The sequence below is a fragment of the Gopherus evgoodei genome, chromosome 4 (assembly GCF_007399415.2).
Source record: "Gopherus evgoodei ecotype Sinaloan lineage chromosome 4, rGopEvg1_v1.p, whole genome shotgun sequence".
Taxonomy (NCBI): domain Eukaryota; kingdom Metazoa; phylum Chordata; order Testudines; family Testudinidae; genus Gopherus; species Gopherus evgoodei.
Genome location: NC_044325.1, coordinates 132,520,033 through 132,534,476, shown reverse-complemented (window position 1 = coordinate 132,534,476; position 14,444 = coordinate 132,520,033). Strand labels below are relative to the sequence as shown.

At 51.3% G+C, this 14,444-nt stretch overlaps 1 protein-coding gene across 1 annotated transcript in view; it reads left to right on the top strand.

Annotated features, from left to right (window-relative positions):
* Window positions 1-14,444, top strand: part of CACNA1S (calcium voltage-gated channel subunit alpha1 S) — a 109,283-nt gene that overhangs the window by 13,224 nt on the left and 81,615 nt on the right. The window contains 2 exon segments of the mRNA XM_030561131.1: window positions 13,539-13,678; window positions 14,291-14,424. Coding sequence (XP_030416991.1) covers window positions 13,539-13,678; window positions 14,291-14,424 — 274 coding nt within the window.

Here is a 14,444-nt window from a genome sequence, read left to right as displayed (position 1 = left end):
TGGGCTCCTAATTCAGATAATTTGCTCCAAAAAGCCCAGGCCCCTATTTTCAGAACAAAACTAAAATCTCCATTAGTTGTAAGCAGAGTAGGGCCTTGGGCACACAGTTGAGCAATTCTGATTGCATCCAGTAGAAGGCAGTGGTCTCTCTCTCTCTCACAAACTGAGAGGGAAGTTTGCTGCACCTGCTGTGTGGATACAGAAGAGTGAAATCTCCAGGGATCTCAATCCAGCCACTACAGTCCCATGAACCTTGAAACAAGAAAAGGAATCCGCACACTCCTCTGCCTGCTCAAACCTCCCCGGCGATGATAAGCGTGTCAGAGCCAGGGGCCTGTGCAGGCGCTGCTATTGTTGCTTTTAAAGTGAATAAATAACTGGTAGCTTGACAGTCCTTGCAGCCTACCTCGGCGATCTGAGCGGGTGGCTAAGTTATGGCTGGGGGTCCCATGTAGGTCCCAGAGTTAAGGCCCCGCTGGCAGAGTTACAGAGGTCAGCCCTGAGGGAGAAAAGCAGCAAGGTTTATGACTGGGAGCTAAGGAGTCCATAAAGGGAAAGGCTCCTTGCCGGAAGTGGCACCTCCACTGGCTCAGCTCCCAGGGAGAGTTATTGCTGCTTTGCAGCTTGTCTCAGGAGCCCTGGGATTCATCAAGCAAGGCCCCGTCACTTGTTTATGGGAGGAGAGGAGCAGTGGATGAGGGGGCTGGAGTTCTGGGGAAAGCTGAGTGTACAAGCCAGGAACCTGTCCTCAGCTCTTTTCTATGTGCTCCCCAGCCATACCCTCTCCTCCCTAGCCCCCTGTACGCAGATCCCCCGTGATCTGCGTAGGGAGCCGTTCGAACAGGCAGCCTTCCAGCCGGGGTCTCCTAGCATCGAGAGGCTGTCTGGGTTGGAAATACCACCCCCGAGTGCCTGCCTCCCGGGCACCATTGCGAAAACGTCCACCACGTGCTCTGGGCCTAATGCCTGGTGCGTCTGTTCCTGCACTCGGAGCAGGGGATTGAAACCCTGTCATGGTATAATCCCCCACTCTGAACCTTAGCGTCCAAAAGATGGGGTACCAGCATGAATTCCTCTAAACTCAATTACCAGCTTAGTACTTGTAGTGCTGCTACCAACCAGGAATTCCAGTGCCTGGTACACTCTGGTCCCCCCAAAACCTTGCCCGGGGACCCCCAAGACCCAGACCCTCTGGATCTGAACACAAGGAAAGTAAACCCTTTCCCTCACCGTTGCCTCTCCCAGGCTTCCCCTCCCTGGGTTACTCTGGAAGATCACTGTGATTCAGATGCCTTGAATCTTAAAACAGAGAGGAAAATCCACCTTCCCCCCTCCTTCTCTCTCCCCCTCCCAGACTCTCCCTGAGAGAGACAGTAATCCTAACACAGAGAGAAAATTAACCTTTCTCTCCCCTTCCCTCCTTTCTCCCCACCAATTCCCTGGTGGATCCGGACCAGTCCCCTGGGGTCTCTCCAGAATAAAAAAACAATCAGGTTCTTAAACAAGAAAAGCTTTTAATTAAAGAAAGAAAAACAGTAAAAATTATCTTTGTAAATTTAAGATGGAATATGTTACAGGGTCTTTCAGCTATAGACATTGGGAATACCCTCCCAGCCTAAGTATACAAGTACAAATTAAAATCCTTTCAGCAAAATACAAATTTGAACTCCTTCCAGCCAAATACACATTTGCAAATAAAGAAAACAAACGTATGCCTAACTCGCCTTATCTACCTAGTACTCCCTATTCTGAGTGAGACATATAAGAGACTGTATTAAAGAGACTGGAGAGAAACCTGGTTGCACGTCTGGTCACTCTCAGAACCTAGAGAGAACAACAACCAAAAACTAACAGCACACACAAAAACTTCCCTCCCTCAAGATTTGAAAGTATCCTGTCCCCTGATTGGTCCTCTGGTCAGGTGACAACCAGATTCACTGAACTTGTTAACCCTTTACAGTCAAAAGAGACATGAAGTACTCCTGTTCTATTAACTCTTAACTATCTGTTTATGACAAACCCGCCGTGTTCTCAGGAGCCACGCTGGCCCCCAGTGGAATTTAGAGCAATCTCAGGGCTCTGTGGACTTGTATTCTGCTCTTAATGCCTCCCTATGGGCCCAAGGAAGCAGAGAATAGCTGTAGTGCAGTGCTTTCGGGTCACTCCCCGACATCCTCCACATCCCCCCCACGCCGGGCCCTGGTGAGCTGGGAGCAGAGCCTGTATATTGAGACAGCTCTGCACTGGCTGGCGAGGGAGTCCCTGTTCCCATCACCCATGACCCCTTGGCAATGCCAGACCAGGAGCTGTAGTATAACTGCAGATCCGTCCATTACACAGCTCTTGTTGGGTTTGTCACATGAGTTATTCGGCAAATAATTTGGGGGGCCCTTGGTCAGCTCTTTAGCCGCTGCTGCCTATACAGCCAATATGTGGCCCCAACAGACACTGGCAGTGGTTGTCAGGTGCATTATTTCATGGGTATCCTTATGCCCACCCAGCATTCCAGCCGCAATGCCCTGCAGAGCATTTGCAGAGACAGAGGCAAGCCCAGGACCCTAGTCTGAGTCCCCAGCCCTGGAGAATGGATCAGCGAGGGCCCACTGCAATCCCAGGAGATGCAAATCCAGAGGGGTCGTAGAGCCAGTGTCCAATCCCAAGGCTTGCATCCCCGACTGGCCCCTCGCAGCTGTTGTTATGCATTATCTGTATTACCGTAGCGCCTAGAAACTGGAGTCATGGCCCAGGACCCCACAGTGCTTGGCACTGTACAAATACAGAACACAAAGTCAGTCTGTGCCCCGGAGAGCTGACAGTTTAAGCTGTTAGGTTTTTCCGCAGGCATCCTGGCAAAAGAGAGTGTTGTGGAGGGATGTGAAGGAGAAGAGGGAGCTTTGTGGGTGTTTACAGGGAGCTCTGCCCCAGCGGGAGAGGAAAGTCCCCTTACCACCCCCTCCCAGGCCCCACCATCCCTAACCCCCCCCGGTATCCCACCCCCTATCCAACCCCCACTGCTCCCTGTCCCCTGACTGCCCCGACCGCTATCCAACTACCCCTCACCGTCCCCTTACCATGGCGCTCAGAGCAGCAGGAGCTTGCAGCCATGCCACCACACTGCCCGGCAGGAGTGGTGAGCCAGAGCGCTGGCAGCGCAGCACGCTGAGTCTGCGGGAAAGGGGGGACAGCGGGGGAGGGGCCAGGGGCTAGTCTTCCCAGACAGGAGCTCAGGGGCCGGGCAGGACAGTCCCGCAGGCCGATGTGGCCTGTGGGCTGTACTTTGCCCACCTCTGGGCTAGGAGGTAATCTCTGCAGCAGCACTCTGCCTGGATGTCAGCAGGGCTGGAGGGCATAACTGCGAAAAGCAGTGGCCCATCTTCTCGAACACTCTGTCCACTGTGGGCCACTGGCCCCCGACAGCTGGGCTGAGGGGCCCTCTGTTTATCCTGAGTCTGTAAAGTCCCTGCAGGTCTCCCCTCCAGGGCCTGCCTTAGCTCTGCATGTGAGACACCTCCCAGCCCTGGGTGCTGAGGCTCCAGGAAAAGAAGCAAGGGCCTGGTTCTCCTCTCACGACCCATTCACACCTAATCCCATTGGTGTCACACCTGATTGACAGTGGGCGAGTAAGGAGCACAGGACCATGCTGTCCACAGACACTCCTATCCTCCAAAGCCTCAGTCTTTATAGCACTAGGTGCCCAAGAGGCAGTGTGGTCTAGTGGGTGAGGCACTGGGCTGGGTGTGAGGAGACCCAGCTCTGCCACTGTGCTGGCTGGATGCCTTTGGACAACTTGGGGGTTGCAATGCCATTCACTGCACTGGCCCGCCGCCCCCCTGTACCGACAGATGGCGTTGTGACTTGGCACACAGGGTGTCTGTTACTGTGTGTGGAACACAGGGGAGTCCACCAAGAACTTGACCCCTGGCAGTACTGGCTCATATACTGTGTCAGTAAGAAAGCGGGGAGACTTCCCAGTTGAGGGAGACCCAGGGTCCCTGCAGGAGGAGGGGGTGGGACGAGAGGGGACCAGAATTTACACTCCTCCCCAATATCTGAACTGGTGTCAGTGCTAGAGGGGCATTTTGAGCTGAGGTGCCTGGCACAGATTGGCAGGTTGGTGTGACTCACACACCCAGGGAGCATGTTTGCCTGGCAGGAGGGATGGTTACCATGTGTACTTGGCATGTAGGACGAATGGGTATCAGAGGTGTAAGGGTCTATCCTATCCATGCATGTCTGGATCCTGCAGGTCAGCACTCTGGCTGCCAGATTTAACTAGGCCATGGCCCATGTATGAGCAAATCCCTGCATACATCTGTAACTTTAGCTTCCTTGTGGCCAAGATGAAGTCTGCTTTGCAGGCAGCTCTGGCCAAGAGAAGGTGCACGCAGGAATGCCACAGGAGAAATCCCTTCCACCCCAGGGGACCCCCCCCCCCCCCGAGTGAACACACCCATCCACAGGAAAAGTACAATGGATATAACAAAGGGAGTTATTTATTTACAGAGGGATGAGAGGAGAAAAACAACAAGGGGCAATATAGGAGGAGCAGTAAAACAGGGCTGCATCCAAGCCAAGGCCCCACAGGCCCAGCGGTAGCACAGTCTGGAGGAGCAGACACTGAGCAATGCATCTGCCCATAGAGTTCAGGGGCCCTGAGCAAAGTTCCAGTCCAGTGGTGAGTCTTGGGTGCTCCTGGTTGTCTTCGGCGCCAGTGAACTCTCCCCAGCAAACCCCTCCGGTGCCCTCTTCTGCCTCTCTCTGCAAAGCCCCACAGAGCGACCACCTCCCCACTTAACTAGCCAGCAGCCTCCCTCCTTGTTCCCAGTGCAGAGTCACAAGCCCCAGTACTCACAGCCCCATGCAGCTCTGGGCAGCCGTGATACTGGGTCCAGCTCCGGCCTGTCCTTCTCGGGCGATTCCTCCCGGCACAGTGCTCCTCTTGGCTCCTGTCTTGGGGGTGTCCCCGCTCGGGGCCTTGTCCTTCCCAGGCTTCAGGCAGGTTCTCTGCTGCTTCCTTTGCGAGGGCCTGTGCGCTGCTGCCTCTCTCTCTTCCCCACCTCCAGAGCCCCCCTCTGGAGTTTCCCCTCCTTTTTTTTCATTCTCCCCCTCCCCCATAGGAAAAAATTTTAAAGGGGCCATGCTCTCTAAACCCCAAAGGGGTTACAAATCCTACCCTGGAAACCCCGATGCCTGCAGTGTCACCTACCTCCCTGCCTTGTCCCTGGTGTGTTGCCAGCGTGAATACTATGGCAGAGGGGAGAGTAGTCCACTGGCAGTAGGAGGGGTGTCCTACTGGACAGCTATGAGACAAACGTGCCACATGGCTAACCAGTGTTGGTCTACAAGACAGTACTTTCTTGCTACATGTGGTACAGACCCAAAGAGACTTGTAAAAAGCAGACCCAGGGAGGGGACTCTGCTCTGCTAAAAAGACTACAGAGACAAGGTGGGTGAGGTAATATCTTTTATTGGACCAACATCTGTTGGCAAGAGAAACAAGCTTTGGCGCTACACAGAGCTCTTCTTCTGGTCTGGGAAAGGTACTCTGTACTAAATACAAGGTGGAACAGATGTTTTTGCATAAGTAGTTAACACATTCATCCACTTAGTCTCACACATATTCTAACGGACCATTCAAGTTGAAGTGGCCCGTTACCACCTCTGCAGTCATGGGACAAACAAAGGGGGGTTAGTGGGTTACAGATTGTTGTAATACACCATAAATCCAGTGTCTTTATTAAGATGGTGATTTTTGGTGTCTAGCAACGTTATGAATTTAAGTTCCCAGGCTCGTCTTTCAAAAGCATCGTGCAGGTTTGAGGTCGAGAGGTCAGATACGGAGTGGTCATTTGGTGAAAAGTGTTAGCCCGCAGGTGATAGGGTGTTTTTGTTTTTTATCATTTTACTGTGCAAGTTTATTCGAGAGTGTAGTGATGGTTTGGTTTCACCCACATAGTTTTTGCTGGGCACTTGTGAGATACACCGCTTGTGATAGACATGTGTAGGACCCATGGATCTTGAAAGGTGTGTTGTGTGGGATGTTGGTCATCGAAGCAGTGGAGCTATGTCTGCAGGTTTTACATCTGTTGTTCTGGCAGTTCTGGTGCCACTTTGAGTCGGTGTGTCCTGGTCTGTGGGGAGCTTGCTTCTGATGATCAGTTTGGAGAGGATGGGGGGGCGTGTTTGAAGGCCAGAAGAAAGAGTTTAGGAAAGCTCTCTCAGGATGTGGGTGTCAAGGTTTCTTTCCCCACTTTGAACTTTAGGGTACAGATGTGGGGACCTGCATGAACACTTCTAAGCTTAATTACTAGCTTAGATCTGGTAACACTAGTGTCTGGCACACCCCCCGTCCCCCGTCCCCACCCCTGACTTAGATTCAAAGCTACAGCAGAGGTAAAAATCCTTCCAGCAAAAAGAAACATTCACAAGTTGAGAAAACAAACATAAGACTACTCCGCCTTGCCTAGTTATTATTACAATTTTGACACATGAAAGACTGATTCAGAAAGATTTGGAGAGCCTGGATGTACGTCTGGTCCCTCTTAGTCCCAAGAGCGAACAACGAACAAAACAAAAAGCACAAACAAAGACTTCCCTCCACCAAGATTTGAAAGTATCTTGTCCCCCTATTGGTCCTCTGGTCTGGTGTCAGCCAGGTTTACTGAGCTTGTTAACCCTTTACAGGTAAAAGAGACATTAACCCTTAACCATCTGTTTATGAGAGTGGTCCTCATCAAATATAGGTTGTAACTGTTCGATGATGTCCGATCATAAGGGTTCCAGTGTGGGGTTGTTCCTTGATGTGATCTGTTTCTCTAGTGGAGTGCCCTTGTTTGGTGAAGGCAATTTTAAGTTTGTAGCCCAGACTTCATAGATTTCCACCATACCTTAATCTATTCTATAAGACCATGTTTTCAGTATATATACTTTGGTCCTGCTTTGAGCAGGAGATTGGACTAGATGACCTCCTGATGTCCCTTCTGTCATGGAGTGCGGGGGAGTCAGGGCCTTGCACCCCCCACTTCCTGCGATTCACCGTGACTCTCAGCCAGCCAGTAAAACAGAAGGTTTATTAGATGAAGGAACATGGTCCCAAGCAGGGCTTGTAGGTACAACCAGGACCCTTCAGCCAGGTCCCTCTGGGGGGCAAGGATTTTAGACCCCAGACTTGGAGTTCCCTGCCTCTTTCCAGCCAGCCCAAAACTGAAACTAAAAACCCCTCCAGCAGGCTCTCTCTGCTTCCTTCTTCCCCTCTCCCTTTGTCCAGTTTCCCAGGCAAAGGTGTCGACTAGCCCCACCCCCCTTCCTGGCTCAGGTTACAGGCTTAGGTACCGTTCCTCACCTAAAGTCATCCCCTGCTCTCCCATCCCCCATGCAAACAGTCCCAGTAAAACTAAACGACATTCCCAGGTCAATCGACCCAGCTCCCTACTGCGTCACACCTTCCAACCCTGACATTCTATGATTCTATGATTGTAACGCCTTACATAGTATCAGTACATATATCTCACAATGATATCAATAACCAATGTGACACCAGCTTTCAGAGGAGACGTCTCATGACATTCTTGGGTGAATGAGAAAGTGCATACTGGCCTCAGGGTACACCTGTACCCCTCTGTACCTCCTTGTTGGTTGGCACTACCAGGTTCTCAGGTCACAATATGGAATGGGGCTGCTAGCTATACAGTGATACCTGGCATGTTCGCTGTCTGTGTGGAGGTGAAAAGGGACCAACATGGGCTTTGGCCTGATTTCTTGCACAGCACTTAGAAGCAGGAGATTTCAATCCTGGGTCCCATCTTCTGTTAGGGTGAATTCACTCTTTCAGTTCTGGCATTTTCTGATCTACCAGTCAAATGAATACTTAGGAAGATATGTGTGGGCCAAACCTGGCATGCACCCCTATTGATGGCAGCAGGAGATGGGCACCTGTCTTAGAGTCTGGCCCCGAAGAGCATTCAGGGTGTAATTCCAGATGGGGTCAGGATTTCAGCGGCCCCCAGAGCAAACAGAAAGTGAGGAATGTCCCTGTCCCTTATTGTGGGGTGTGAATGTAAAAACATAAATATAAATGCTCCCTCACCCCCAATATCTGGCTGCTTTTAAAGTATTTAAATCTTGACCTGGAAGCAACAGGCAGTGATTAGCGTCAGCTGGGGTGATGGACAGGCGGCAGGCACTGCTGTGTCCGGTGCAAAACGCAGCGACTCTTCTGGGCCCTGATGGCCGCAGGCAGCTGCGCTGAGTCAACCGATGTGCCAGACAGCAAAGCCTCTGGATGAAGGCAGGAGAGGAGGGGGGCAGCATCCTCTCTGCCCAAATGGAGTTTAGGGGTTCTTGCCCCTTCCCCTGGTTTGCCAAACCTCAGTTTCCTGCCACGAGTGGCAAGAGGAGCTCACAAGACAAAGGGAGCTGGGATTAGGGTGACCAGATAGCAAGTATGAAAAATCGGGGGTAATAAGTACCTATATAAGATAAGCCCCCAAAATTGGGAATGTCCCTATAAAATCAGGACATCTGGTCACCCTAGCTCGAACCCATCAAGCATAGCCATGGGCAAAACCAGGGTTCAGTTTGGGTTTCGATGGGAGTGAGGGGCCCCACTGATGGGGAACTGGCTGAAGTGGGGGAAAGGGGCTCTGCTGGGGGGCCTGGCCAGAGTGGAGGTGAGGGGCCCAGATGGGAGAATTAGCCTCAGTGGGGCTGAGGGCAGCTGGGGGGACTGGCTGCAGTGGGGATGAGGACCCAGCTTAGGGGACTGGCTAGAGTGGGGGTGTGGGACTCAGAAATCATATTCAATTATACTTAATAAAGAGGGATAAAATCACGGTGGAATGGATCAGAGGGGGCCAGGCTCAGGAGGGAGACAGAGGCTACTTCTGGGGGGATTCTGCACCAAAAATTTAAAAATTCTGTGCCAAAATTTTAAAAATTCTGCATATTTTATTTGTCAAAATGACACAGTATAATCACTTCAGTTTCAATTATTTTGGTAATTTATTTCAAAATACCTGTTAAGAAGTATGTCAACAATACAGACAACAGCAAAAAAGATTCCCCCAGAAGTAGAGAGTTAAAGAAACCCCTACAATGACCCAGTTCCAGTTGAGGGGTGCTGGAGGGAATTGGGTGGGGCCCCCCAGAGCTAAGACACCTGCATTCCTGTCATGGATTCACAGATCGTGCCCACTCATGGCCCCATGCGATCTGTGGGGGGGGGGGTGCCCCTTTCAGTGCAACAGCCCTTCTCGGGGGTCCACTCTCTCTTGGGGTCAGGCCCCTCCACCTCCTGGAGCCGCACCTCTCTGAGCCTTAGCACACCTGTCTCTCGCCGTGGGCCCCCTCGGGGAGTCCCCTCTTGGAGTCCCCTCGCTCTGGACCCCAGGGCCTCCACCCCCAAAGGGTATGATGCCACCCTGATCCCTAGACCAGAGCGACTCTCAGCCAGCGTAGAACAGGAGAGTTTATTGAGCGTTGAACACAGCCCAGGAATCTCTCAGGCCTCAGGCCTGGCCTTCCTCAGCCCATCACATCCCAGTCTCCCTGCATCCAGGTGGGCTCTGCCTGGTCCCCCTCTCCAGCCCAGAGCCCAACTGCTTCCCAGCTGGGCATCTGATATACCCAGCCCCAAGCCCCGCCTCTGTTCATTGTCTTCTCTCCAGGTAAACAAGGTTGTAAACAGGGTGGCCTGGGCCTCCTCTCCTCCTCTGGCTGGAACTGGCTGATCAGGTCATTGGGATCCTCTCTTTGTAGCCCATTGTCCTCCCGCTGGACAGAATCAGCTGTGACTCCTGAGCTGCATCTCCGGGTCACCAGTCGCTGAAGTCTCCATCCTCCAGGCCATCGGCCGGGGTCCCAAGTTCCCTCTCCGATCCTCTGTAACAACGAACTCCCTCTCCCCTCACCTCGTTAAACCAGTAACACCCGGGGACACTGAGTCTCACTTCCTCCGCATGCAAACCATTGGAACACATGGAAAAACCCAAGAAACCTCCCACTTTGTCACAACTCGCATCCTCCCAGAGCCAGGCCACGCTTCACTCCCTGGCCCAGACACCAGCACTCCCTCCCTGCAGAGCCCAGACGCAGGGCACCCCCAGCCCAAAGACCAACACCCCTCCCCCCAGAGCCCAGTCACAGGGCAGCCCCTGGCACAGATATCAGCAACCCCAGAGCCTTTACTCCCTCCAGCTTCTTTACTGTCCCACTGGGGGACATGAAGTGGTGCAGCCCTGCCCTTCCTCATCCTTTGCCAGAGCTGGCTGGGTCTGCAAGGCCCCCCTCCCGTCCCTGGGAGAATGAGGATCAAAGTGCTCCGCTCTGCAGAGTCCAGTGGCCCCTAGTGGCAGTCAGGAATTCTGCAGGGCAACAGGAAATTATGCAAAATTCTGCATTGCGTGGCGGCGCAGAATTCCCCCAAGGAGTAAGAGGCTGTGCGTGAGCAGGAGCAGCAGGTGTGGAGGTGACATGGGAGTTGGCTGTGGGAGAAATGCAAGCTGGGTACACAGTTACTGGGAGGCTATGGATGCTTAGTGAGAGAATAGGGGGCTTCTCTCAAAGAGTTTTAAACTGGTTTGCTCCATTTTCCCTCTTAACCACAGGGGATATGTGAATTAGGAATTTTCACCCAATAGCAGTATTGCCAACCTCAAGAGGGAGGAGGGAGAAAACTTGTTCATCTTAGCCTCTAAGGATAGAACAAGAAGCAATGGGTTTAAACTGCAGCAAGGGAGGTTTAGGTTGGACATTAGGAAAAAGTTCCTAACTGTCAGGGTGGTTAAACCCTGGAATAAACTGCCTAGGGAGGTCGTAGAATCTCCATCTCTGGAGATAATTAAGAGTAGGTTAGATAAATGTCTATCAGGGATGGTCTAGACAGTATTTGGTCCTCCCATGAGGGCAGGGGCCTGGACACGATGACCTCTCGAGGTCCCTTCCAGCCCTACAATCTATGAATCTATGAATCTAAAAGTGATCAAGAATCATAGAAGATCAGGGTTGGAGGAGACCAGAGGAGGTCATCTAGTCCAACCCCCTGCTCAAAGCAGGGCTGACTCACATCCTCTAAAATCGTGTGACTGGCCCCACAATCAGAGAGATTTTTTAAAAAAAAATCATCATACTCTGTTTTTCAATGTGTTTTTTGCCTTCCGAACTCATTCGTGTGTGTGTGTGTGTGTGTAATAATGTCTGGTTGACAAGTCAACCTTTACTGAACACGTGCCTCTCCCTGGCCGCTTGAATGGAGGCTGCAAGTAGGCAGGCATACTTCAGGAGAATTCAAAAGGAGAAGATGGGGAAGATGTTGTATTTGGGCTAGTCTTCAGTAGCAAGAGATTCATTTCAATATAATAGTCGTGCTTCTGGTAATGGTATCTCCTTATGAGGATGGATAGCCCCTCAGGAGTATCCATTCCAAAATGGAGAGCTGCCATAGAGCAGTGGTTCCCCAACTTTAACAACCTATGAACCCCTTTCACTAAAATGTCGTCTCACAAACCCCCTCCTAAAAATGAATATTTCCAGGGATTTTCTCCTTTACCTGAGTATAAATTAGAAAAGCAGTGATCTTGGAAATATAAAATTGGTTTTTAAGACATGCTGATTACACACTATGTATTATTAATTATTATTTACCATGATAGTATTTTTATTACATTATGAAAATGCCAACACTTTTCTAAGATCTCATTTTCGTCGCTTGTATCACTTTGAATAAACCTGTTATAATACAAGGCTCATAGGTTTCATCAAGGAGTATCAGACTGAAACAGCATGAAGGGATTTAAGAAGCCAACTCAGAGTTCCTCCTACACAAGCATTCAGGTCTTGAGCAGTCCAGGCAATCAGCGCTCGTTACAACAAAGCTTAAACTTGTTCTTCATAATAATTTTAAGAACAACACTAGCTGCCTATTTAATTTAAAAAGCAGCAAAAACTATCCACCTCCCTTTGCATTTCTTATAAGGAATCTTGAAGTTTATTGCTATGCTTGCTTTGAACTGCTTAGCTCTTGGAAGTCCAGGGGCTCCGGGCTGCCGGCCCTGGGGTCCCTAGGGACAGCTCTGTCTACCATTAGGGAATTTTTTCCCAAGAACCCCCTGTAACAGTTCACGAACCCCAGTTTGGGAACCACTGCCATAGAGGGAAGGCATCCATGCTGGTTGGAAAAAGGGGAGGATGTATGGGAAATTCTTGTACACAGGTATAACTTAAGTACTCAGTGGAGAGCTCTGTCATGTAACAAAGTTACAATATGATAGAAAAACCTAATTCACACACACTTAAAAATAGACTGTACAAGGCCTGTAACATGGCAAATGAGCAATGAACAGTGGAGAAACACAAAACATTCTCTCTGCAGCACGTTTTCCAATGATTTTTGAATAATGAGGTGAGCTGTAAAGATCTTGACACACAAGCAGGGGCGGCTCTAGACATTTCGCCGCCCCAAGCACGGCGTCATGCTGCGGGGGACACTCTGCCACTCGCCGGTCCTGCGGCTCCGGTGGACCTCCCACAGGCGTGCCTGCAGAGGGTCCGCTGGTCCCGCGGCTCCGGTCCACCAGCGGACCCTCTGCAGGCGTGCCGCCGAAGGCACCCTGCCTGCCGCTCTCCCGGTGACCGGCAGAGCACCCCCCACAGCATGCCACCCCAAGCACGCGCTTGGCATGCTGGGGCCTGGAGCCGCCCCTGCACACAAGAAGCTCTTTACAACATCAAGCCCCTTTGAGAGCTTTCCTTAGCTCAATGCAGTAATTACATTCATAATCCCTAAATATGATTTTTTTTAAATCAATTCAGTCACATTCAAAGCATTTCAAAAATATTTTAAACCATCTTCCATTGTTGTCTAATTTTGATAACTACATACATATGTACATGATCCAGTAATTACAATGAATAATTTGGTTTTTAATTAATAATTGTCCAAATAACTAAAAATAAATCATTTTTTATTTTAAATAGTCTTCTCTTTCGCAGCCTCACCATCCCCCTATCAGTTCAGTCCCCCACATCGGTCCCCAACCCCTCAGTCCAGCTCCTGGAGCATCACCTCTGCTCCTTCTAGGTTTCCTTACCCCCCTTTCCCAGGCCTGGGGGGGGTATAGTGGGGTCCCCTCTCATCTCCCTTTTGCAGGCTGGGTAGTTAGGGATGGCTCCTTCTGTCCCTTCCCAGGCCAGGTGCTGGAGGAGCAAAGAGCAGAGGTCCTGCCCTGTCCATGTTTCTCACAGGATGGGAGGAGGGAACGGAGCCAGTGCTGGATCTGCCAGCTTCCAGTATGACCAAACTTTGCAAGGAGGCTCCAGCTTCTTGCATCAGTGCCAGACAGGCTCCAGACCCCCGTGAAATCCCATCACTCACTATAAAATCACAAGCATTGGCAATACTGCAAAAAACAAGCTGCACTTTGCTGCATGATTGCTGGGGGGTGGGGAGGTCCCAGGGCTGTGGTGTAGTTTCCCCTCACTAAGTATCGCTGGTCTGTTATCCACCTCACTACTGGTTCCCTTCTGCCCTTCATCGCTCATAGGAGAAGATAGAGTACGTCTTCCTGATCATCTTTACCATTGAAGCCACACTCAAGATCATCGCCTATGGGTTTCTACTTCACACGGACGCCTACCTCCGAAATGGCTGGAACGTGCTGGACTTTGCCATTGTCTCTTTGGGGTAAAGGAGGGCTGGTTTGGCAGGATGGGCAGAAGGTTTCTTAGAAAATGTCCTGTTTGTTCTCGGGGCGGGTTGTGAGACCACAGTAGGGACAGCATGACCAGGCCCGACATCTGGAGTTGGAGCCGAAACCCACTGAAGCCGGTGGGAGCGTTTCTAGTGACTCCCCTTGAAGGAGGCTCACTTGCCTTTTCCCACACGGCACTCCTCTGCCTGAGATGACTCCCCTGAGCTCGCCGCATGCCCCCTCCACTTTACGTCCTCCTTCGAGACCTACAGGTTCTGCACGTGGACTGGCTTTAAATCAGAGCTGGGAGAATAACTGATCTTTCAATTCACTGGCCATGCCGAAAAATGGGAAAAAAGCCGTACCAAACCGTTTGGGCTCGGTCTGAGATGAGGTTATGGTTTAGCTGTGCTGGCAGGGGCCGTGGTGGGAACTTCCCCGGCCCGGCCTGTACAGGGTGAGATTGACTTTCCTTGCTTGGATTTTTTTTTTTTTTTTACTGTCTCCTTCCCCCCTTTCCCTCCCCCTCCATGTTCCTTCTCTCACCCCCCCTCCCCTTTCCTCTCTCTTCCCTGTCCCACTCCCTTCCTCACCCACTCTGGCAGGCTGGTCACGGTGGTTGTGGAGCAGATCAATGTGATGCAGGGCGCACCGCTGACGGGGAAGGGCGGCTTTGACGTCAAAGCCCTGCGAGCCTTCCGCGTGCTGAGACCCCTGCGCCTGGTGTCGGGAGTGCCAAGTGGGTGAAAGCTGCCCGGA